This window comes from Eleutherodactylus coqui, chromosome 4 (assembly GCF_035609145.1).
Source record: "Eleutherodactylus coqui strain aEleCoq1 chromosome 4, aEleCoq1.hap1, whole genome shotgun sequence".
Lineage (NCBI taxonomy): Eukaryota > Metazoa > Chordata > Amphibia > Anura > Eleutherodactylidae > Eleutherodactylus > Eleutherodactylus coqui.
Genome location: NC_089840.1, coordinates 287,139,936 through 287,166,083, shown reverse-complemented (window position 1 = coordinate 287,166,083; position 26,148 = coordinate 287,139,936). Strand labels below are relative to the sequence as shown.

The 26,148-nt window shown below is 45.0% G+C and overlaps 1 protein-coding gene and 1 pseudogene across 1 annotated transcript in view; both read left to right on the top strand.

Annotated features, from left to right (window-relative positions):
* The first annotated feature begins 4,594 nt into the window (after nt 1–4,594).
* The window catches only part of LOC136626750 (uncharacterized), a 169,810-nt gene continuing 148,256 nt past the window's right edge, over nt 4,595–26,148 (top strand). The window contains exons 1-2 of the mRNA XM_066601756.1: nt 4,595–4,723; nt 5,240–5,422. Of these exons, the coding sequence (XP_066457853.1) occupies nt 4,646–4,723; nt 5,240–5,422 (261 nt within the window). The 5' untranslated portion in view covers nt 4,595–4,645. The remainder of the gene's footprint in view (nt 4,724–5,239; nt 5,423–26,148) is intronic.
* LOC136625014 (zinc finger protein 300-like) lies at nt 14,239–15,293 on the top strand (annotated as a pseudogene).

Genomic DNA, 26,148 nt, shown 5'->3' with positions numbered 1-26,148 from the left:
CACGTTGTTCCAGAGATCTCTAATTGAGGGGCAGTCCCACCATATGTGCGTCATTGTCCCAGAACTGCCCTGACATCTCCAACATATAGGGGAGATCCGGGCGTCTATTTGATGCAGCCTCGACAGTGTCCCATACCAGCGAGATAGAATTTTAAAGTTCTGTTCCTGAATTCTACTAAATTTGGTGCTCTTGTGGCACAAGAGGAAGGCCCTCTTCCATTCTGATCCGGTACAGACATCCCCCAGTTCTCGCTCCCAATGCCCAGTGTAGCCAGGGAGATTGTCCTCTGCCCCGCGGGCTAGCATTAATTTGTAAATTGTCGAGATCCCGTGCTCAACAGGGGAGGTCGACATACACAAAGCTTCAAAGTGTGTCAGCGGCAGAGTGCGTCAGGGACTCCACATATCCCCTCACCTGGAAATAGCTCAGCCAGGCCCCCAGGGGAGGTCTAGAGTCCATGTAAAAATCCCTTAAGGGCTTTACCCCCGATTGGGTGACCACATCTCTTCATCAACAGTAGTTCTACCTTTAGAGGCCAAGAATTGGGGCTTGGTCACCAACTGGGTCAACGGGCCCGGGACAGATATCAAGCCCATCCTTGGGGCAAATATCCCCCATATTCTAAGGACTCCCATCAGAAGTGGCGAAAGGGTATGGATTTTCCTCAGGAGCTGACTTGGAATCCAAGGGGCCCCCTAAGCCGTCGCAGACTCCAATCCGTGTTCTATTTTTACCCAGAATTTGGAGCTCCTGCCCTGAAGAAGGGACAGTATAAAGTTAGCAAGACTCGCCCTATAGTATAGGGGCAAAGTCTGGAAGCCCCAAACCTCCCTCCTCCTTTGGACGTGGGAGGAGCGTGAAGCTAAGACGAGGTCTATGCCCCCTCCACACAAAATTCATGATCTGGGTACGGATGCTTAGCAAATATCGCTGATCGAGATGGACGGGTAAGGTCTGACATAAGTACGGGAACTTCAGAAGAGAATCTGCCTGTTTATGACACATAAAGAGGACTCCACTTTTCCAAATCCGCCCTAAGGTTGGACAAAAACGGCCGAAAATTTAGTTCGAAAATATGAGCGGGTATCTGTGGGTAGTTGCACCCCTAAATACCTGTTTGATGAGGATCTCCATTTAAAGGGGAATGAATCTGTGAGTTCTTGGGCTTTATTCTGGGGGATTGTCACATTTAGTATTTCAGATTTTTGGAGGTTGACCTTAAAGTTGCTCACCCGCCCATATCTCGTAAATTCCTTCATCACGACTGGTAGTCCCAATTTGGGGTTCGACAGGAACAGGAGGAGGTCATCCGCAAATAACGCCATTTTGTGCTCAGAGGAGCCTTCTGTTAAGCCCCTGATTGAGGAGTTTTTCCTAATGGCATTGGCTAGAGATTCCATTGATAGGATGTAGAGCAAGGATAACAGAGGGCAGCCCTGGCGAGTGCCATCACGGATCATTATGGTGTCCGAAAGGGCTCTGTTTACCCTTATTCTAGCCGAGGGGCAACTATACAATGCCATAATCCATTCCCTCATTCTCCCTCCCAATCCCAGCTGTTGGAGAGTCCCTTCGAGAAACCTCCACCTGACCCTGTCGAACGCCTTCTCCGCATCCACCGCGAGCAGGCAGAGCGGTCTGTCCCCCGCTCTAGCCCTGCCAATCAGAGAAATCGACTTGATGGTATTGTCCCTGGCTTCTCTTCCAGGGACAAAGCCCACCTGTTCTTTATGGATCAGATCAGGGATACACTTACTGAGTCTATTAGCTATGAGTTTGGCGAACATTTTCATGTCAATATTAATCAAGGAGATCGGTCTGTAGTTCGCACAGTAGGATGGGTCTTTCCCCGGTTTTGGGATAACTACAATATGTGCTTGAAGAGCCTGAGGCGGGAAAGGGCTTCCCCGAGACACTTCGTTAAAGGATGGCATTATAAGCGGAGATAGTTCTTTCTTGAATATTTTATAGAATCGTGCCGAGAACCCATCTGGGCCAGGGCTTGTGCCTAGTTTTAACTCCCCGATGCACTCCAGAATCTCCTCATGGGCGAAATCACGACTTAGGGCCTCAGATACCCCGGTCCAAGGGACCTGGACCAAAGTCTTTTAAATACGCTTCTTCTTCCTTTCTGCTGTCTTCGCCTAGTCTGTGCTCCCTCTCTATATTATATAGCCCTTCGTAATAGAGGCGAAATTCTTCTAGTATGTCCCGGCTAGAGAAAGCAGGGCCACCCCCAGTTTTGTGGAGTTTTGATATAAATGTCTGTGGCGCTCTAGGATGGAGAGTTCGGGCCAACCAACGACCACATTTATATAACGTCTCGAAAGCTGCTGTCCGAATCCTGTCTCTATATGCTTATGTCCTCTGGTCTAAAATTGACCTAATTCGCTGGCGGAGGGATGAGACATCTGTCTGCAACGCGTCACTCGGAGATCTCTTGTTTGCCATCTCTTGATTGTGTAGAGATGACAGAAGTTGATTCGTATTTATTTTTAACTCTTGCTATCCCGGGTGAGAGGATTTCTAATGCATACCGCCATTATCGTTGCAGCCCATGATTGCCTGTAATGGTAGTGTGAAGGAAGACACTCTGGGGTACTGTGGACTTGTTTGTGGACTGCTGTTGGGTATCGAGGATCATGGCCGCCATCTTGGTCTTACACTGCAAAGTCGGTTGCATATGACTTGAGCACTATGGCTGTTACTGCAGTCCCTGGAGCCTTTGGTGTGCCCCCCCCCCTGTCTGCTTTTCCCGCTGAACTTACCCTGCAGTACAGCGCTGCTTGCCGGGGCTCAGACTGTGAGGCGGCTTGTACATCCCAGCTCATCCTCGCTGACCCTGCAGAGGATAGTCTGTTCCAGTCCGTCTGCTGCATGGATCAGAGAGGACGTTGTGTATACTGCTGCTTTACCCATTGAGAACAGACTCTGGCCTAAGGGAATTTATGGGAACCTTTCACCAGGTTCTGCTAACTCCCATGATTTTTTCCTTTTCTCTGACTGCCTGGCAGCTTAGAGTCAGGAGTCCGTTAGGGGACTCGTGCCCCAATTTTTCTAGACTAGAACCTTGTTCACAATAATATATCACTTAAAATTCAGTCTTACAAGCGGCCCTTTAACCCCTTAACGACCAATGACGTACCTGGTACGTCATGGAGCGTCGGGGTATGTATGAAGAGAGGTTGCGATGCAATCTCTCTTCATACAGTGCGGGCATCAGCTGTTTATAACAGCTGACATCCGCGGGCAATAGCCGCGAGCGGCCGCGCGGCCGATCGCGGCTATTAACCATTTAAATGCCACTGTCAATTCTGACAGCGGCATTTAAATCCCCCAAACGATGTTCGGGGGTCCCGCACGGCCCCCCCCGCGGTGAGATCGGGAGAGCCGTGCATGTGTCATGGCAGCCGGGGGCCTAATGAAAGGCCCCAGGGCTGCCTTAGCAGACTGCCTATCAAGCCGTCCCCGTGGGGTGGCTTCATAGGCTGCCTGTCAAAAAGCAATATGACGTAATGCTATAGCATTACGTCATACTGCAGGAGCGATCAAAGCATCGCATCTTAAAGTCCCCCAGGGGGACTTCAAAGTAAAGTAAAAAAAAAAATCAATAAAGTTTTTTTTTAATTGAAAAAAAAAAAAAAGTTGTAAAAGTTTAAATCACCCCCCTTTTGCCATATCTATTATTAAAAAATCTAAATAATAAAGTAAAAATATGTATTTGGTATCACCGCGTCCGTAAAAGTCCGAACTATCAAAGTACCACATAATTTTTCCCGCACGGTGAACGTCGTTCGAAAAAAAGAAATGAAGAACGCCAGAAATGCATTTTTTTAGTTACCCTGTCTCCCAGAAAAAACGCAATAAAAAGCGATCAAAAAGTCGTATGTATTCCAAAACGGTACTATCAGAAACTACAGGACATCCCGCAAAAAATGAAACCTTGCTCAACTACGTCGACGGAAAAATAAAAAAGTTATCGCGCGCACAAAATGACCGCAGAAAATAATTGAAAAACATTTTATGTCTTTAAAAAAAAAAAAGAGGAGTATAGTAAAAAAAAACCTATACAAGTTTGGCATCGTAGTAATCGGACCGACCCATAGAATAAAGTTATCATGTCGTTTTTGTTGCCATTTGTGCGCCGTAGAAGCAAGACGCACTAAAAGATGGCAAAATGTCGTTTTTTTTTTTCATTTTACTCCACTTAGAATTTTTTAAAAGTTTTTCAGTACATTATATGGTACTTTAAATAGCACCATTGAAAAATACAACTCGTCCCGCAAAAAACAAGCCCTCATACAGCGACGTGGATGGATAAATAAAGGAGTTATGATTTTTTTAAAGGGGGGAGGAAAAAACGAAAATTGAAAAAGAAAAATGCCCGCGTCATTAAGGGGTTAAAGGTGACCATAATGCTGATGTAGCCCTTGTCATAGAGGGAGGAGCAGCCTCGAAAAGCTATTCACCTCCTGTTCCAACCCGCTCAAAAAGAGAGAACAGAAGGTCTACACTTTATTACCTCCAGTAATTGTATTATTACAGGGGGTTTGTATGATGTTACATTGTCTCGTCTTCTCTCCATTCAGGATCCTCGGCTGATATCTTCTATATCAGATAATTATCTTAATTGACTCGACAAGGATGGAGAGGAACCGGGACAAGATGGCGGAGAGTATATTCACCCTCACCCTAGAGATACTCTTCCAGCTTACAGGAGAGGTGAGAGATTCTGGGGATGACGTCACGTTCCATCATTATTACCTATGACAAAATGGGTGTCCGGCTTTCAGATGAAAACAGGGAAATGTGAAAAAGTTATACAAAATAATAAAGCAAAGTTTAATTACATATTAAATCCAGCGCCGCCGCTTTGCTTCTCGACGCAGAACTTCATTTGGAGCAACGATCCCACAGAACACTGCGGCCAATGGCCGGCCTCAGTGGACATTATATGACAATATTATTGGTGTACAGCTGAGGCCAATGATTGGCTGCAGTGGACACATGTTGTCGACTTGATGTTCTTGCTGCAATGGGGTAAAAAAGCGCAGTAGGGAGAACGGTGGCAGAAGGCCTGATCTAATAGGTAAGTAAGGCTTGTCTTATTTAATTTCCCTACGTTGCCTGTTTTGGTCTGAAAGCGGGCAACAGCTTTAATAACGGAAATGACTGGAAATGGGAAGGACTCTGGAAATGTCTCCAGGGATATTTATGGATGTGTCTCCCCATAAACAGGATTACACGGTAGTGAAGAAGACTTCTAGAGATGGCTGCCAGGCCCCGGTGTTGGATGATGGATGGGGAAGACCCCTGAGCCCAATCATAGGGCCTCCACCTCACCCCCTGATACTGGAGGAGATCAATGAGCAGAAGATCCTAGAACTCACCAACAAGATGATTGAGCTGCTGACTGGAGAGGTGACGCTGCTGGGAATGCTGGGACATTATACAGTAACGCTATGGCGGTATAACGTGTCTGGGTGATGACGGTATCATTGTGTTGTCAGGTTCCTATAAGGTGTCAAGACGTCACTGTCTATTTCTCCATGGAGGAGTGGGAGTATTTAGAAGGACACAAGGATCTGTACAAGGACGTCATGATGGAGGACCACCAGCCCCCACAATCACCAGGTAATAGACAGGACTAAATATCCTACAGCTTGTGAATCCGGATAAAGATCTGATTCATATTGATGCTACGGAGACACATGTGACAGGGGCGAGCGTGATATCGGCCCGTAAAACATTTTGTGTCAAAACTGCCTCGCATCACAATGGGTAAGATGTGCCGAGGGAACGCCCAAGATAGGACATGCCACTACGCGATACGGGGAAAAAATCCCTTATGTATATGAACCCATTCAAAAGAAGGGGTTCATATACATAAGACAGCGAGGAACAAGAGAAGAGAGACCTTCAATTTACTTCACACTGCCAGACAGCTCTAGTAGTTTTTTTTTTTGGATGTTTCCAGTTGAGCAATATCCCTTCTGTAGCATAAAAGAACAGCAATTTGTATAAAGTACATGTAGTTATAAAGGCCAAAGGGAGAAATTTAGGATGCAGGATGTGCGGGGCTCCTAAGTGCGTCTCCATAAATTCGAGGATGTATCAGGTATCAATTGAAGGGCAATATTCCAAACTTTGAGTCACCCGCATGGGTATAGGTAGGGTAGTTATAAGTGAAGTTGGGTGCTGTAGCAACAATCCTCTCAAACTTTGGTCAGGACCTACTATTCTGTGCTCGAGCCCTACCCCTGGGTTATATTCAGTAGAGAACAGCCACCTCCCCACCCAAATCCAGCTGACTAGCTAGGTAATAATAGTGGAAATGTGAAAGGGCCAGCCCCTCATCCTCTACAGGTAGGCAGAGTTTCTAATTATTTCTTGGGGTGGATCCTCGCCACAATGCACAGAGGAGTATCTTTCGGAGAATTGTAAAAAAGCTTTTAGAGAGGTTTATATGACCTACTAACGTCAGTGGAAGTGAAGCCCATTGGGTTACCATAACTCCTGCCCATTCCAGAAGTGGGGCAAGGTTGTCTTTATAGAAATGGTCAGCAGACTTTCGCACCACTATCTCAAGGTAGGTGACCTTGTCTGTCCATCTCAAGGGGGCAGGGATGGTCAAAGAGGCCACAGGGGCATCGATCACTAGCAATCCAGTCTTATCCCAACTAACTTTCACACCGGAGTATATTCCAAATGTGTCAAAAATGAAGAGGACTGCGGCCAAGGAGGACTCTGGATCCTGCAGGAATACAAGAGTATCATCTATGTATAGTACAATGCATTCTTCATAAGTATTCCATTGAAACCTCATAACTGTGGTTAACGTTCGGATCTGGATTGCTAGTGGCTCAATTTCAATAACAAAGAGTGCTGGGGACAGAGACCAGCCCTGACATGTTCCTCTATCAAGGGAGAACTGCTTAGATATATAACTGTTCATGCGTATCCAGGAAGATAATACAGCTTTCGTACCCATTTAATAAAACTCACTCCAAACTTGAAACGAGTCATCGCCTCCTACAAATACCTCCATTCACCTGAATCAAAGGCCTTAGTTTGATCAATAAAGGCCAGTGTGCGTTTCCCCCAATTGAAAAGCGATAGCGCAAGGTTAGAGAAGAGTCATGTAATATTTATGGTCGCGGTCTTGCCTGGCATGAATCCTGATTCATCAGCGTGTATGATATGGCTAAGGGCCCTATTACTTCGTATTGCCAGTATTTTGGCTAGGATTTTAACATTGTTGTTAAGGTGGGAGATGGGTTGGTATGAGCCACAGTTCTCTGGGTCCTTCCCGGGTTTGGGAATTAAATTAAAACTATGAGGGCCTCATGCATAGTTACTGGAACTTTTGAAAAGGCCACACCAGCACAAGGTGCTCACATAACCTTATATAGACTGTCGTATCGTGGGTTGAACCTGAGAATCAAACTATATATAAACGCCAACTTCTCACCCCACCCTATCCAACCAACCCAACTGAGGACAGCTTTGAATCCCTGAATTATTACCATCAAGAAGGGGGCATTGGCCCACCAAACAACTCCTAGAGGACAGAAAAAAAGGACCCTGTGGAAAGGATAGAGCAAAGAAGAGAAAGAGGAACCTTTCCCCCTCGGTCTATGCCCAGATCAGACATAAGCCTGTATGAAGCCGAGATCACTTATTTTGTAGTTTGCTTATTGGTTCAATGTAGGAAAAAGGCCTGTTCAGCCATTGAGGACCAGGAGCCCCAAACAAGACTGCAGTATAATGAGTTGCAGGTTTATTTTTTATTTGGGGTCAGCCAGTCTAAAGCCGAGAAAGAGATGGGCAGAGGTAGCGGACAATGTAGAGCAGTTACATCAGTGCATTTATGAAGCCTGCATGAATCAGCCTTGACCTAGTGCAAGATCCAGTCCAGGACATCAATTTTCCCAGTGAGCGAGGATCAACACTCTGTTATAGCTTTTAATATGTCCGCAATAATCAGATTTGGGGCACTGGGTCCAGGCCAAGACCCCTGAGGTGTGCTGGGCGCACTAAGCTGGGTGTCTTCCATCTGCCAGGGTTCATAAGCTGCTGCACTCTATTAGTGAGTTTTGTTTGCTTTGTAGGAGCCATGGAGGTGGGAGGCGTATACGAGGTACAAGAAAAAGTTGTTATAATATAAACGAGATATTATTCCTCAGGGAATTTTATTTTTTTACTACATTTCGGGGTTTTTGTAGTTAACCGGGTGCAGGGTGTATATTATTGTGAGGCTATAACACTGGTGGAAGCCTGTTACTCGATTTGTATTTTCAAGTTCAGGGCTCTATAGCTAGAATATAATGGGTGTTGTTCCAGTAAAAGTTGTTCTAGAGTACAGCAGAAGTCTTGTTCTTGTGAATTAGCAGCTGTGCCCCACTTCTCTCTTCACCTGCCTTTCCCTCACCATCTAGTCTGCAGGCTTCAGCTGAGTCAGGCAAGTGAGAAAGGGGTGAAAGTGGATAACTTCACCCCTCTATACTGGGGGTACTGGGTACCCAGGGGTACTCCACGGAGATCTACAACTTCTTTTTCCCCCTTCTCCTTTCTTCCACCACTCTCTACCTCCTTGTCTCTCGTCTCTCCTCTCTCTCTCTCTCTCATCCCTCTTTCTCCCCTAAAACTCCACAGCTGCGAAGGTATAGTGGAGGGGATGTGTTCCTCTATCCCCTGGCTCCAAAATAGCAGCTGTCAAGGGAGAGGAGGACAGCAGCGTGTCCTGGAGTTTCGCACTGTCCTGGATGTTTGGGCCCCTAGGGAGTGTCAGTGCCACTGTGCAGCGGCCCTGAGGCAAAGGCTCGTGGGTCGAATGCCGTCAGGCCTGGTGCCTGCTGGAGCTGCCACCTGCGGCAGTCTCACTCACCTGGCTGTCGAGTGGGGGGAGTAGGCAGCAGCTGTACCTATGCAGAGGTCTCCGGATTGATCTCTTCTTCTAACCTCTGGGTAGGACGACTCCAGCCAGGCTCTTTCCAAGCGACAGCATCCAGTAACCGAGTCTGTAGATGTTCAGGCCTGGTGGACCGCACCAGACCGCGGCCTAGCTCTGTCTCCAAAGAGACCTTTAAAGGGTCTTTAAATGATCCCCCAAGATAGGGGAGGATAATGTGGAAACTTTGATTTAGTTGGTGCAAATAGAAGTTTTTTTCTGGGCAAATACTATTTATGGCCTATGATAAGGGGATGAGTATCAACAGTTTATCTCCTGGAGTTCAGCCACTCGAGATCCCAGGTAATTAGCTGTTCAAACACCCACTGTCTCATTAAAATTAATGTGAGCTGCACTTGCAATTACCAGTGCTGGACACTACACAGGGGTCACAGTGATCTGCTCCAGCTCCATACCTTGTGTTGTGATGCTGACAGTGGGTGGGATCTCCTCGCATGTTTAGGTGATGGGGAGTCCCCCATAGGGATGAATAGGAGTGTAGATCACAGTGTTCTAAAAATATCAAGTTTACATAACTTACTATATGGTGCATGTACACTAATTGGCAGTAATATCCCTCCCCTAGAAGGATTGTTGTAATCAAATGAAATGTAGGATTGTAACGCTGATATAAGTAAGGGATTACAATAGAATTTATTGCAGATAACTGACCCTTGAAGGGAAGCTCTAGTACCCTTTCGGGACGCCTCTAGCTTAGATATAAGATGTGATACGGGTGGGCATGGAGGCTCTAGTACCCTGTTGTACCACCTCTAGCTTGGATATAAGATGTGATACAGGTGGGCATGGAGGTTCTAGTACCCTGTTGTACCTCCTGTAGCTTGGATACAAGATGTGATACGGGCAGGCATGGAGGCTCTAGTACCCTGTTGTACCACCTCTAGCTTGGATACAAGATGTGATACGGGCAGGAAGAGAGGCTCTAGTACCCTGTTGAGCCACCTCTAGCTTGGATACAAGATGTGATATGGGCGAGCATGGAGGCTCTAGTACCCTGTTGTTCCGCTTCTAGCTCGGATACAAGATGTGATACAGGTAGACATGGAGGCTCTAGTACTCTGTTGTACCACCTCTAGCTTGGATACAAGATGTGTTACAGGCGGGAATGGAGGTGCTAGTACCCTGTTGTACCACCTCTAGCTTGGATACAAGATGAGAGATGGATGGGCTTGGGGGCTCTAGCACCCTGTTGTACCGCTTCTAGCTTGGACACAACATGTGCTACAGGCAGGCATGGAAGATCTAGTACTCTGTTGTATTGCCTGATACGGGCGGGCATGGAGGCATACAGGTTCCTTATGGTATTCTGTGGCATGTAACTCCACATTTGCTGTAACTGGGCCTGTAAAGCATGCAAACTCGTAGCCTGTCAAAGTTGGTGTCCTAGATAGTCCCATACATGTTGGATTGGCAAATATCTAGCAACCAGGCAGACCACAGAAGTGTGACAATGTTGTGGAGGCATTCCTGTGATACCCCTGTGTTTGCGCCAGAGCATTATCCTGCTGGGAAATGGCTGTTGGAAGCTCTGCCATGAGAGGAACACATGTGGTTGAAGATGTCCTGAACATATCACTGAGCTGTCATTGTCCCTCATGTTTCTTCGATGATCAAATTATCCTCTCTATTCGTGGTCTGTAGGGAGCGTCCTGAGCCTGGTCACCGGTCACCTTGTGTGCCCCCATCCACTGGCCCCTACACATCCTAACAGCCTAATCAGGCGCTGCTATCTACTGGTGGTCTGTAGGGGGTTCTGAGCCCGGCGGGCTTGTGTCCCCCCATCCACTGGTCCCAACACCTCCTAACAGTCTGGTCAGACGCTCCTCTGTACTGGTGGTCTGTAGGGGGTCCTGAGCCCAGCCGCCTTGTGTCTCCCCATCCACTGGTCCCAACACCTCCTAACAGTCTGGTCAGACACTCCTCTCTACTATTGGTCTGTAGGGGGTTCTGAGCCCGGCAGCTTTGTGTCCCCCCATCCACTGGTCCCAACACCTCCTAACAGTCTGGTTAGATGCTTCTCTGTACTGGTGGTCTGTAGGGGGTCCGGAGCCTGGTCACCTTGTGTGCCCACACACTTCCACTGGTCCCAACACCCCCTAACAGTCTGGTCAGACGCTCCTCTCTACTGGTGGTTTGTCGGGGGTCCTGAGCCCGGTCACCTTGTGTGCTCTCACACATCCACTGGTCCCAACACCTCCTACCAGTCTGGTCAGATGCTCCTCTCTACTGGTGGTCTGTAGGGGGGTCATGAGCCCAGCCACCTTGTGTGCCCTCACACATCCACCGGTCCCAACACCTCCTAACAGTCCGGTCAGAACAGCCCAGATGGGGGACAATTCATCGATCCGACCATCCAGCCTCTCACATCCCAATAATGCGCCCCTCTCAGAATTTCTTCTCTGCATTGTAGAGGCATCTAGCAGTCTGAAAGTGCTACCCAAGTGGAAGAAGAGGTCACTACAGCAAGGAGCCCCTTAGAGCCTTTTTATAGGCTAAGGTTGGGATCACTTTTAGAACCTCAGGTGGCACGACCGTTCATCTAATCACACCACAACTCTTAGCAATTGCATATCTGCTGGAGTGTGTGTGTATAATATGATATATATTTTTTTATGTGTAATGCATCTGCCTGCTGCCACCAATCAGCTTAGAAAACCCCTTTAAAGGACTTTCCATCATTTGGATTGATAAATACAGTAGTTAGCTGTAAACTAACGAATCGTACAGTCTTTACACAGATAAGACCCCTTGGACTCATTGCCCCAACCCATATGTGTGGGAGGTCTACAAACAATCAAATATTAATCTAATTGATATTCAGTAACAAGAATTCAAGACAATCTTCCTGTGAACCCTACCAAAGATGAAATAGTCTATGAACCAAAACCATTAAAAACCATACTCCTTAAAATACCATGAGGTGTAGACATGCCCCCCTCCAACCATTTTGGTACAACATACACCTCGCAGTGCCTCACTCTGGTCGAATATATTAGCCAGCAAATTGTGTTGAAGGATTTAATCCAACAGATCCATAATAGAGGAGTCCTACTTTCTATCCAAATCTGTACATATATTGAGAAAAAAAAGGGAAATGGTTGTGATCCCATTCCGGTGTGCCATGTTGGAATGTAAACATCCACATCACAAATTAGCAGGAGGGCATCCTTTCAGAACACCAAGTCTCTCAAATAAGATGGAAGCTCAATTATCATCAGTTGAAGAAAAAAAGTCACATCGGCCTACCCAAACCAGATACTATTGACCATCCAAGTGGACACCTGAGAACTTGATTCAGCTTTAGGAAGTATATAAAATGTAGCTGTAGTAGTTTATTTTGCCAAAACAACATTTCTTTCAGGTTTGGTAATAATTCCATATTTTAGTCCCAAAATCAAGTAGACAATCCAAAAATTATCAATAAGATCTAAAGGCAGTCTTTGGTAAAAACATTTGTTGTTCAGGCCATATCCCAACCTTTCCCCTGTTTGTCAACTCCACTCAATGCTGACCTCTCCAATTTGCTTAGATATTGTCCATAATATTAGGATAAAGTTCAGAAATGTCCTTCTTAATATCGAAAAACACCTGGATAACTGGAAAGGAGAAAAAAGAGGCATAGAAGAAGGAGGAAATTTGTAACATGCCAATGGGTAGAAACCAGATACCAGACAGTGGCATCCAGGCCTGCCATTGTCAGTGATCACTATTATTAGTGACAATACATTGCAGTACAGAGGTACTGCAGTGTATTATCATCGTGATCATAGGTTCACAGATTTAAGTCGCCTACAGTAACATAAAGTAAGAATAAAAAAGCCGATAGCACACTTACCCTCTTTGTTTAAAAACGTTTAGTATCACCGGATCTGTAATGACCCATACAATAAATTGAACATACTCTTTATCCTACACACCAAAGGCTGTTAAAAAGGTAAAAAAAAACACAACCAAAATGCTTTTTTTGTACATTTTGCCTCCCAAAAAAAACACAATGGCTGTGATCAAAAAGCCATATGTACTCTAAAACGGTACGAATAAAACTACAGCTTGCACCTCAATAAAACAAGCCCTCACAGAGTTCCATCGGTATGAAAATATAAAGTTATGGGACTTTGAATACAGCGATGCAAAAAATTTTTTTCCAAAAAGTGTTTTTATTGTGGAAAAACCTAAAAAACAATATATAAGCTGCAGAAAAAAATTATGATCTCATTTGTGCTGTATGCTTAACGCTCTAAGAAAAAAAAAAGGCAGAATTGAGGTGTTATGCAATAAATTACATGAAGTTTTTCTTGGTACCATTTTTTTTTTGGTACAACTCACTATTCTTGGCCTCATGTGGCCATGTCAATGGGAAAATGGGAAAAGTTACGGCATTTGAAAATTCCTAATTGTCTCGACCCTAGGTCTAAAATTAGACTATGTCACTTAGGGGTCTTTTTCACTAGACTAAAGTAGTGACATGTATGCTGATACACGAATTTAAGAGGATGTTGGGTGGAAGACTACAATAGAACAACCTGTTGGCCAAACATCATGATCTACTGAGATCTACTATTCAATTGTGATAAGTTTTGTTACTGATGTCTTATAAGTAATAATCCATAGGCTGATTCTCAGCCCAATATAAAGGGATGCCAATCGAGAAGCATGCCAATCGGCACTAGTTTATTTTGTTTAGATGGGCTGAGAATCATAAGCTATGCAGATGTACGATTGTTTGTCCTCATAGCTGGGCTATGCAGCTCTCTATTTACAAAGAAGGGATGTGCAGCTGATCCGTGAGAGTTTTTATGCTCCCTGAAATTCTAATCATCATGATCATCTAACAAATGAGCATTTGCTCATTCATCAACTACTCATTTGCTCTTTTACACGACCTGATTGTTAGGCAAATGAGTATTTGGCAGAACAATCATGACCATGTTAAGGACTAGAGATGAGCGAACGTACTCGGATAAGCACTACTCGTCCGAGTAATGTGCCTTATCTGAGTACCGCTGTACTCGTCTTGAAAGATTCGGGGCGCTCCGCTGCTGACAGGTGAGTCGCAGCGGGGAGCGGGGCAGAGCGGGCAGGAGAGAAGGAGAGAAAGATCTCCCCTCCGTTCCTCCCGGCTCTCCCCTGCAGCTCCCCGCTCCGCAGCGCGTCCCGAATCTTTCAAGACGAGTACAGCGGTACTCGGATAAGGCACATTACTCGGACGAGTAGTGCTTATCCGAGTACGTTCGCTCATCTCTATTAAGGACCCATATATAATTTAATTTTGTGACATGCATCCCAATTTGTATGTACATTTTATATGGATATGATATAAAATATCAATATAATTGTAATGTTATGTTCATAAATATATATATTTTTAAACTTTTATTCCTGGCAGATGACCGCAGCAGGAGCTCGGAGGGACATGAGCGTTTTCCTACAGAAGAGAAACCATTTAAATGTTCAGAATGTGCGAAAGATTTTAACAAGAAAGCATGTCTTATTAGACATCAAAGAATACACACAGGGGAAAAACCATATTCATGTTCTGAATGTGGGAAATGCTTTACAAATAAATCAGATCTTATTAAACATGAGAGAATTCACACAGGAGAGAAGCCATATTCATGTTCAGAATGTAGCAAATGTTTTAACTGTAAATCACATCTAGTACAACATCGAAGAATTCACACAGGGGAGAAACTGTATTCGTGTCCCGTATGTGAAAAATGTTTTACAGATAGATCATATCTTGTTACGCATCAGAGAATTCACACAGGGGAGAAACCGTATTCATGTCCTGAATGTGGGAAATGTTTTAATCAGAAATCAAATCTTGTTCACCATCAAAAAACTCACACAGGGGAGAAGTCATACTCATGTTCTGAATGTGGGAAATGTTTTAATTGGAAATCAAGTCTTGTTCAACATAAAATAACTCATATTGGGGAGAAGCCATATTCATGTTCACAGTGTAGGAAATGTTTTAAATGTAAACAGCATCTTGTTAAGCATCAGAAAATTCACACAGGGGAAAAGCCATATACATGTATAGAATGTGGGAAATGTTTTACAGATAAATCAGATCTGGTTAAACATAACAGAATTCATACAGGGGAGAAACCATATTTATGTTCAGAATGTGGGAAATGTTTTAATTGTAAACAACACCTTGTTAAACATCAAAGAATTCACACAGGGGAGAAGCCATTTTCATGTACAGAATGTGGGAAATGTTTTAATCAGAAACCACATCTTGTTAAACATCAAAAGACTCACACAAGGGTGAAGTCCTAGTCATTTTCTGAATGTGGAAAATGTTTTACTCATTGATCACTCTATCTAAACCCATAGAAAAAAATCAGGGGAGTAGCCCTTTTTTTACTTTTTACTGTGAATTAGTACAAGAACACCGCACAAGTAAGTGGCCCTTTTTTCTTTTTTTTATATTTTACTTCAGGTTCTGTTTTCCACTTTCAAAACTAGAGCAGTTATTCTGTCATCATAGCTGTCTGAGGGCTTGTTTTTTGTCGGACAAGTTTTTTTTTTCAATTATACCATTTAATTTGCCATATAATGTACTGAAAAGGGTTTAAGAATTTCAAAGTGGAGTGAAATGGAGAGAAAAAAAAAAACATAACTTCACCATCTTTGTGGGGGTATTTTTTTATGGAAAGAGGAGGTAACCAGCTTCAACACGTCACTCTGCAATCAGTGCAATCAGAAGAGAAAAACTCAGCGCTCCGTCAAACTATACAAATTATCAATATCAGAGTCTTACTTGTTTGGGGGCGCCGGTCCCATGGCACCCCTCATATCCAAGTGAGCGTAAAAGTAAATGCAAGGAGAAGATCCTATATGGGTTCTGTTTAATGCAACGCGTTTCGGCTTATTCTTAAGCCTTTTTTAAGCACAAACAAATACATACAACATACCTATATTTATCGTGAATAAAGAGGTGAGTGCAGGTGGTCCGGTTTCGTACCGCCCCCTTTGGAGGCGTTAATTTCCGGCAATTAGCAAAGGATAAAAACACTTCACCAGTTTCAGCGGGATTTAAAACAAAGGGAGGAGTGGGATGACAAATAAAGGTCACATGTGTCGACGGAATAGCATCCAAGATACCTTACCGGTATAGTGGTGTATAGGCGGGCGTCGTAATGACGTGATGACTATTATATGGGGCGGGTATAAGCTGGCGTCATCACGCGATACCGCTACATAACGTGTGGACGCAATGAAGTCCATACAGGATGGGCACAGTTCCGTCCTTTAGTATGGACGTGGTATGGGTCGGCGTCATCACGCAACACTGCGTAATGATACTGCGCTGACGCGATGACACTACATCACATGGTGATGACGTTTATGTGGGATGCACCTGGATACGTCTCGTAATATAGGCATGGTGACACCTACTCTATCCTCAAACTCCATGGTATCGCAATATTATTGTATAATCGTGCGCTATCATAATGATGGACATACTGGCGCTTATAAGAGGAGATGTGGACTAAGGATACCTATATACCAACCATAGTAACATACCGTGTTTGCCCGAAAATAAGGCACCCCCTGAAAGTAAGACATAGTAAGAAATTTGCAGAAGTCCCAAATATAAGGCACCCCCCGATAGTAAGGCATAGTAAAGTGTGCAGGCAAGTCAAGAGGCCTGTCCCCTGCTGCCATCCCCGTTGCCTCCTACCTCCAGATGTATAGGTAGATCTGCAGACAGTCTGCTGTTATCCTGTCCCTGCTGTGCTGTACGAGTGTGCTGTTGTGAGCTCCCCTTGCTGGCTGGAAAAGTCCATACTGTACGTTCTGTTCCTGCTGTACACGTCTACTGTGATGAGCTCCCCCTGGTGGCTGGAAGCTGCAATACCATCCCGGCTTACAAGTGGTACAGGAACTTCTGTCTGCAGACAGGTATGTTACTTTACAGCCCTTATTTTTTTTTATGGCTCTGTGTGTGAGTCAGGCACCCTGTGTGATTCTTAAGGCTGGGTTCTCACAGAGCATATTTCCAGCGGAAATCTCGCGGTTTAGCCACAGCGATAAACAGCGAGATTTCCACCGGTAAAGCGCTGCTTGAAAACCCACGGCACTTAGCTGCTTGTTTTGAAGCGACCTGGCTGCACGCTTTTCCATTTCTGTGGCAGCGGCAAAATAAGACACCCCCTGAAAATAAGACGGAGCGCATATTTGGGAGCAAAAATTAATATAAGACGCGTCTTATTTTCGGGGAAACAGGGTAGTATGTAAGGCCGAATGAAGACAATGTCCATCTAGTCCAGCCTGTTTATCCTCCTATGTTGTTGATCCAGAGGAAGGCAAAAAAAAACAAGAGGCAGGAGCCAATTAGCCCTTTTGGGGGAAAATTCCTTCCCGACTCCCTAATAGCAATCAGATTAATCCCTGGATTAACCCCTAACTGTTCCTACCTGCCTGTATACCTGGATTAACAATTGACCTAAGATTTATATCCTGTAATATTCTTCTGCTCTAGAAAGACATCTAGTCCCCTTTTAAACTCCTTTATGGATTCTGCCATCACCACTTCCTCAGGCAGAGAGTTCCACAGTCTAACTGCTCTAACAGTAAAGAACTCTTTTCTGTGTTGGCGATGAAACCTGCTTTCTTCTAGACGTAGCGGATGCTACATAGAATATTTTAGATTGATATATATTAAGTGCACCTCAAAACTTGTTACCAATTATTAATAAATGTTTGCTTTGAAAATGTATATGCTTGTGTTTGGGATCTTCTTTAAACACTAAGCTATCTCCTCAGACCGCTGGAGGTGAGGGGAGCTGGTAAGTACTTTAAAGTGGTTTTGCAACTTAAAAAAAAAAAAAAGTTAATCCTTACCTATTCCTCCTCAGGCAGTCTTCTTACCACATCTTCTCCACTTCCCGGGTCACCTCGTCTCAAGCCGGTCGGATCCTCTTCTTGTTATGATGCGTTCATTCTCTTCATTATTCTTCCGGCAGGTCAGTGTAGATCACGTCAACAGTGACGTAACTGTCACCTAGGAAGGAATGCTGATCTATTGCTAAGATTGCACATGCGCTCTATCTCACCACGAGAGTTCATGTACTATTGCAGAGAGACAGCGCCCATGCACAATCTCGGCAATAGCTCGGCACTCCCTGCCAGGCTATGAACGCTGCGTCACTGGAAGAAGAAGAATCGACCTGCTTGTGGTGAGATGACCTGGGAGACTGTAGGAGACAGGAGAAGATCGGCGGGAAGAAGATGCAGTAAGAAGACTGATTGGGGAGGAAAAGGTAAATATAGAATTTTTGTTTTCTAATGACAGAACCCCTTTAATGTATAATTTAATGAGGAGAGAATTACACCAAGGATCCCAGACTATGTGCAATTAAAGGACCATTTCGTATGAGATAATTGAATAAAATATATTACAGCTATATCGCTAGAGCTTTGATTGCAATGAGAGTGTGAAGCCTTCTATTGTACCTCCAGCTCTGATCCCAATGCAGACATCTGGCCCCGCTGTAGTGATGCTAGAGGCAGAGATCACCGGGGGTCCTGCTAATGATCAATTACTAATGACTTACCTGAGAATAGGTTCTCAGTACTGAAAAGGGATTAAAAGCCTGGAAACCCCTTTCATTATACTAACAAAAATACAACCCCAATTCCAAAAAAGTTGGGCCACTGTGTAAAGCATAGATAAATGTAAATAAAAATAGAATGCAATGACTCGGAAATCTCATCCAACCATATTTGATCAACAATAGAACACATATGAAGTTGAAAGTGAGATATGTTTCCATTTCATTTAAAAAAATTAACTCATTTAGAAATTGATGGCAGCACCGCATCTCACAAAAGTTGGGACAGGGGTATCAAAAGGCTGGAAAAGTGGTGCTAATAAAAAAACAGCTGCAGGATCAATCTAAATCACATGACTGTATAAAAAGAGCTTGTTAGAGAGGCAGAGTCTCTCAGAAGCAAAGATGGTTAGAGGTTCACCAATCTGTAAAAATGGAGTCTAAAGATTTTGAAAGAATTTCAGAAAAACGTTCCTCAAATTTTGAATATACATCCTCCTCTCCCAAACTATAAGGGGAAAAACAGCCATTAAAAAGACAAAATAGGCACCCAGAGACAAGATGGGAAACAAGAGGAGAAAGCCAATACCCCATGCCTCCTCCCCAACGGGAACGCAGTCAGCATGGGAAATACAGCGCTATCTGGCCGGCTCACAGCAGATGGAGGAACAGCAGGCCATGGCCAACATGGCAGCAACTCCCCACACACCCGATCAGAGCACAGAGGAAGGGGAATCCCCTAAACTGCCATCTGTAACCCTGCTGGAGATAGCAGGTGTAGAGCAGCTGAGAAGCACAGGAGACGAGTGCCCTGCACTTCTTCAGTACTCACCAGGACGGCAGGCAGAGGAAGACACTGAAGAGGGAAGAAAGGTGAGAGCAGGGTCACCACATGTCACCATCCAGATGGAGAGGGAAGGAACTCCAGGGGATGCATACTCCAGGGGACACAAGCTGGATATTGCTGTCAGCTTCCAGGTAGAGGATTGCTCCCCACTCCCTGTTCTCCCACCATTACAGGCAGCACTTTGGGCCAAGTAACCCCCCTTAACAGAGAGGGCAGTACACCACACTGCCACCTAGTGGAAGACTTGTCAGCTACAAGCCTGCATAAAAGCATTCAAGGCAATGATGCCTTAGCTGAAATCAGAGCTCTCAGTGCACATATCAAAGCCATACCAACTAAAAAGGATATGGAAGAGTATATAGCAAGGTTGGAAACCTCATATAAAGTTGAATTGGTCTCAGTCTGCGAAGAGATTCAGGTAGTGGACACTAGGGTCAGTGCAGTGGAATCGTCCCTGGCCGACTTAACAAAACGCATTGATATGCAGGAATCCCTAATGGCATCCCATGCCCACCAGATGCAGACATTAATGGACTCTGTAGATGATGTTGAGAACAGGGGAAGAAGAAATAACATCAGGATAAGGGGCCTCCCAGAGAAAGTGGAACGGCAAAAGCTGGAGGAAACAATACGTCACATTTTTAACTCCATCCTAAAAGTTCCCCCAGAATCCCCTCTTGAGCTGGACCGTGCTCACCGATCTCTCGGACCTAGGTCAAGTGATCCTGAACGCCCCAGGGACATTATTTGTAGGGTGCACCGCTACCAAGTAAAAGAGGCTATTATGAAAAATGCATGGGAGCTGCAGCCAATACACCATCAGGGCAGGTGAATTCAGATACTTCCAGACCTGTCTCGAGTGACCCTACTAAAGAGGAAAGCCCTTCGGCCTCTTCTGGACTCCCTGCGTCAATTTAATATCTTATACACCTGGGGATTTGCATTTTGTCTTCAAGTACGTCAAGATGGACGTTTACGTGTCCTTAGGAGCCCAGAAGGTCTACCCACCTTCACGCCTGCTTTAGGCATCACAACAATATTAATTCGGGATTGGCCCTCTCTTCCCGCGCCCTTACCAGACAGAGCTCCCCCACTTGTTCAGAGAACAGGTCGTCGGAGGGGAGGAGATCGGCTGGAATGGAGGCAAACATAAGACTCTCCTAGACTCTAACAGATGTTAAGGATATCTCCAGAGGCATTGGGGAGACCTTCAGAACCCATTTTCCTTCACATCAGACACTCAAGGCAGCTAATAGTCACTCACCTACTTGGACTCCTGGAGCACACTACTCCCCTATAGTTTCGCATATATGTTTAACCCGTTTTTTCCTCTTCAAGCAGACATTCAACAATTTGACTTCTTCATTTAGAGGGAGGACCTTGACATCTCTCAGGCCCCAAAACAAAAAGGACTTCAGCGGGTGGACAACCAGCGGGGCGACGGAGTGCAAACCCACTACAAATTCAGAGACTTACCTCGGATACGTGAGTTTAACTCATGCACTCACTACAAACCTCACTGGACATTAGTGGGGGTTATTCTGAAGGGGTTATAGTACTAAGTGCACTAGGTGGGGTAATGAGAGGGAGGGTATGTGGGGGTCTCTCTGGGCTTAGGTGCTTTAACATATACTCATCTGAATATTGGCCTTACAAGGTTTTTTTCAATTATGCCAACCACTATTGATCTACTGACGAATACCGGCAACCTGTAGTTGAGGGAGACTTCTCTTATAGAAAGCTCAACACCCGATAGGCACCTCACGTCCTCTGGAAGAGGATGGAAATTTAGATATTTGTTGCTGCTTCTTTTCGTAGTAACTCTCTGCTGTTCTACTTCCTTTTTGTCTATCCTATTTCCCTTATTATTTTGTCCTATTATTTCCCTTTCTTTCCCACCTCCTTATCCTACCATCTAAATGGCGCCTCTGAAATTTGGCTCCCTTAACGCTCGGGGACTCAACACCCCCCAGAAGAGATCTCAAGTTTTATACAATATGCTTAAATGGGGCAATGGTGCTCCTACTCCAGGAGACACATTTTAAGGAGGGACATATACATGATATAAAAGACCACCACTACTACACACACTGGTTCCACAGCGCCAACCCTGAATCTCACTCTGGCGGGGTATCTATTGCTGTACATAGGTCCCTGGCCTATTGCTTAACTGACAAGCACCTGGATACGCAGGGTCGTTTCGCAATTATTAAACTAACTATTGGATCAACCAGGCTCACCATAGCTAATTGGTATGCCCCCAATCAGAACCAGGTGGTAGCTTGCCGTTACTTTTCAGATAGACTGGCAGAGTTCTCTGAAGGGGTGCTAGTCATAGAATGGGACTTTAATGTCACCTTGAATCCAGGGATCAACACTTCGGGGCACTGTCCCAGACAGACACCTAAGATCACTTAAACGTCCACTGCACACACTCCAATTAGTGGATGTTTGGTAAGTGTTACATCCTCAAGATAAAGATTATACTTTTTACTCACACCCACATAACTCCTACAGCCGAATTGACTATTTCTTGCTTGGCCATCATGCATTATCGTGGCAACCAGGGGCCTCTATTGGGGATATGGTGTGGTCGGACCATGCTCCAATATTCTTGAGTCTCTCACTTCCTGAGATAACAGATCGTCAATGGACATGGCGGTTAAATGATAACCTCCTAAAAGACGCTGCGTGTGTAGCTGACATCAAGGGACATATTGATCTTTTCATGGCTACACACGAGTCAGATAGCACAACCCTACCCACTCAATTGGAAGCATTGCAGTGTGTCCTAAGGGGCATTTTAATCAAACATGGTGCGAGACTGAAGAAGGAAAAGGCATTCCAAATATCTAAGCTTCTCCAGGAAATCCACACACTAGAAATCACAGATAAACAAACACTATCTCCAACTATACTAGCAGACCTAGTCAAGGCCAGGAGAGAATTACAGTCAAAGTTAGATCAAAAGTATCTTCACTTCAGGGAGCAGAGCAAGAGATTCTATTTTGAATACTCCAACAAGGCTGGCAGATACCTATCTCGCTTAATACAACCCCAGGCGGCACACACTTACATCCCTAGGATCAAAAACACAGCGGGCTTAGACACTCATAACCCCTCCGAAATCCTAGAGATATTTCAGAAATACTATGCTCAACTATATGATATCAGAGGACAGTTCTCTGACATGAACCCATCCACCTTACTAGAACATATCTCTGGATACATAGCAGATACTGCTCTACCAACACTAGACAGTGAGACTATAGAGGTATTGGAGACAGATATCACGGAAGGAGAGATTGAGGAGACAATAAAATCCACGCCAGCTGGAAAAAGCCCAGGGCCCGATGGCTTTACACCAGCCTTCTATAAATTATTCCAGCAGCAACTTAGGCTTTTCTTGGCCAAGGTATTTTCTGCGGTCTCCCCAGAGTCTCCATTTATGTAACAATCATTAGAGGCACACATTAGCGTCTAGCCCAAACCAGGCAAGGACCTGACCATATCTACCAATTACAGACCCATATCCCTGATAAACGTGGATATACAAATTTTCTCCAAAGCTTTGGCTAATAGACTATCCCCTTACCTCCCTTCTATCATCCACACAGATCAGGTAGGATTCGTTAGAGGCAGGGAGGCCAGAGATAATATATCCTTAAAACTCTATTGATAGTCTCCAAGATGCAGAAGGGGTTGGATCCCATGTGCCTGTTATCCGTGGATGCTGAGAAAGCGTTTGACAGGGTCAATTGGGGATTCCTGTCGGAAACGCTCAAACAAATTGGTCTGGGCCCAAAATTCCTGGCTAGAATCTTTGCCCTCTACAACTACCCTACAGCAAGGATACGGGTGAATGGCATGCTGTCTCCTCCCATACACATAAAAAACGGCACGAGACAGGGCTGCCCCCTCTCACCACTACTTTATGTGCTAGTTATGGAATACCGCGCGGTGGCAATCCGAAATAATCCTTCTATACATGGTGTTCAAATAGAGGGGAACCAAATTAAAACTGCTCTCTATGCAGATGATCTCTTATTGTATATTTCTCAACCTCACATCTCACTCCCTTCCCTAATACAGGAATTTGAGAGACACAGCCACCTATCGAATTTTAAAATTAATTACTCCAAGACGGAAGCATTAAACATATCCCTCCCGACAGCAGAGAAGCAACATTTGTCAGGGCAATTCCCCTTTAAGTGGCAACAGGAGGCCATAAAGTACTTGGGGGTGTTTGTTCCCACAAATGAATCAAGATTGTATACCCTAAATTATCAGGCACTATTGGAACGCACATTAAAGGACCTCTCTTCATATGTGAAACGAGACTTATCATGGTTCGGGCGGATAAATGTGCTTAAAATGGATGTGCTGCCCAAGCACTTATATATTTTTCAAGCTGTCCCTATAGTACCTCCTACATCCTTTTTCAAATCACTGCGGTCGGCTATGATTAAATTTGTATGGGGCCGTCAGAGACCAAGACTGGGAATCCAAACCTTATTCCGCCCCAAAACAAATGGGGGGGTAGGTCTGCAGAACCTTAGACTCTATCATGCAGCTGCAGTTTTAACACACCTGATAGACTGGCACCATCACGCTGCCCAAAAACAATGGGTTAATATAGAACAGGTAGACTGCTCGATTCCATTAAAACTTCTCCCCTGGATTAGACCGTGCGACAGGGCCCAGGTCCTCACCCCCAACTACCTTTTGAAGGGGACACTTAGGTTATGGAACTTAAAAATAAGCCAGAGGGTATTATCCCGGGTTAATGGTCCCCTTACACCGTTATTTTCTAACCCAGCATTCCCACCAGGATATACACGGGAACACTTTTTGGGATGGGAGGCAAGTGAAGACACGCGGGTGCACCAGGTACTGAACGGCTCTCCGTTCCCGTCATTCCAAGAATTAAGGCGTAGATTCAGTGAGTGTGGCCTCTCTTGGTTGGAGTTTTACCAATTGCGCTCCTTTCTCACCACTCAGGGGGAGGGGAGTCTGTTTGGGGCAGTGCTCACTCCCTTCGAACATCTGTTTTCATGCCGGACTCAGCCGACACATACAGTATCCCTGGTTTGTTGATCAGTGAGACCTATACCACAGAACCTAGCTTTAGGTGGGCCTGGGAGCAGGAACTGGGAGTTACAATACCGCAGAGGGACTGGTAGAAGGCTTTCATCTTTACCCATAAATTATCTATTGCCTGTGCTGCCCAGGAAAAAAACTGCAAGATCATGACAAGATGGTACAGATACCCAGTCCGCCTTCATGCCATGTTCCCTGCGGTAACCAAGATGTGTTGGCGCTGTGGAACGGATAGGGGCACCATGGTTCATGTGTGGTGGAGCTGTAGCCTGCTGTGTCCCTTTTGGGAAAAGGTAATCTATATATGCAACAGAGTTAGTCGGCAAAAAATTGCCAATAGTCCCCAAATTGCCCTATTATCAATATTGCCTGGATCAATCAGCTCGCAAAAGAGGAGCCTACTACGTTTTTGCCTGGTGGCTGCTAGGACGGTTATTCCGCGCCATTGGCGCTCTACACAAATCCCCTCCTTGTCTGAATGGCATCAGGAGATGTTGCACCTATGTCACATTGCGCAGAACACTCAGGGGACGGCGAGAAATTTGTATCAGTGTGGCAGTCTTGGTTGGAGTTTGAGAGCACCAAAGAGTTTCAGAACACTCTCGTGTAGAGGCCCCTGGGAGGGCTACGGGGGTGCTTCGAGACCCGATCGAGTGGAGGAGCCAGAAAAATACTACCATTCCCACTATGAATACTATAGTTTTAGGGCGCAAAATTTCCCATCTCCTACTTTCCCTTTGTTTACCACGGTTACCGCCACACCCCTTTTTTGTTTTTTACTTTAATTATCAGTATTGGGGTGGCTTTCCCACCCTCTCTTTACTCCCTTCTTTGCTTTTCTTTATTGTCTACAAGTATCTTTTTCTTCATACGAGCACCACTGGGACCTTTTGCAGTAGATCAATTTTATGATGAAACAGGTATACTACAACATTTTTCATGTTAACAGGTTTTCAAAGTTTCCAGTATTGGTAACTAGAGATGAGCGAGCACCAAAATGCTCGGGTGCTCGTTACTCGAGTCGAACTTTCAGTGATGCTCGAGAGTTCGTTTCGAGTAACGAACCCCATTGAAGTCAATGGGTGACTCGAGCATTTTTGTATATCGCCGATGCTCGCTAAGGTTTTCATTTGTGAAAATCTGCAAAACACAAGAAAGTGATGGAAACGACACAGAAACGAATAGGGCAGGCGAGGAGCTACATTTTGGGCTGCATCTCAAGTTCCCAGGTCCCACTATTAAGCCACAATAGCGGCAAGAGTGAGACCCCCCCCCCCCACACTGTCAGCGTAAAGATCGTTCTCCTCAGAAGAACGATGTTAGCCCATTGAATTCAATGGAGCCGGCAATACAGCCGGCTCTATTGAAAGCAATGGGTTGCCGGCGTACGCGGGATGAATTGTTGGGAAGGGCTTAAATATATAAGCCCTTCCCTACAATTCATCCAGAAATGTGTAAAAATAAAAAATATATATATACTTACCTGGTCCCGGCAGAACGATGTTAGCCCATTGAATTCAATGGAGCCGGCAATACAGCCGACTCCATTGAAAGCAATGGGCTGCCGGCGATCGCGGGATGAATTGTCGGGAAGGGGTTAAATATATAAGCCCTTCCCTGCAATTCATCCAGAAATGTGTAAAAATAAAAAAAAAAAATATAT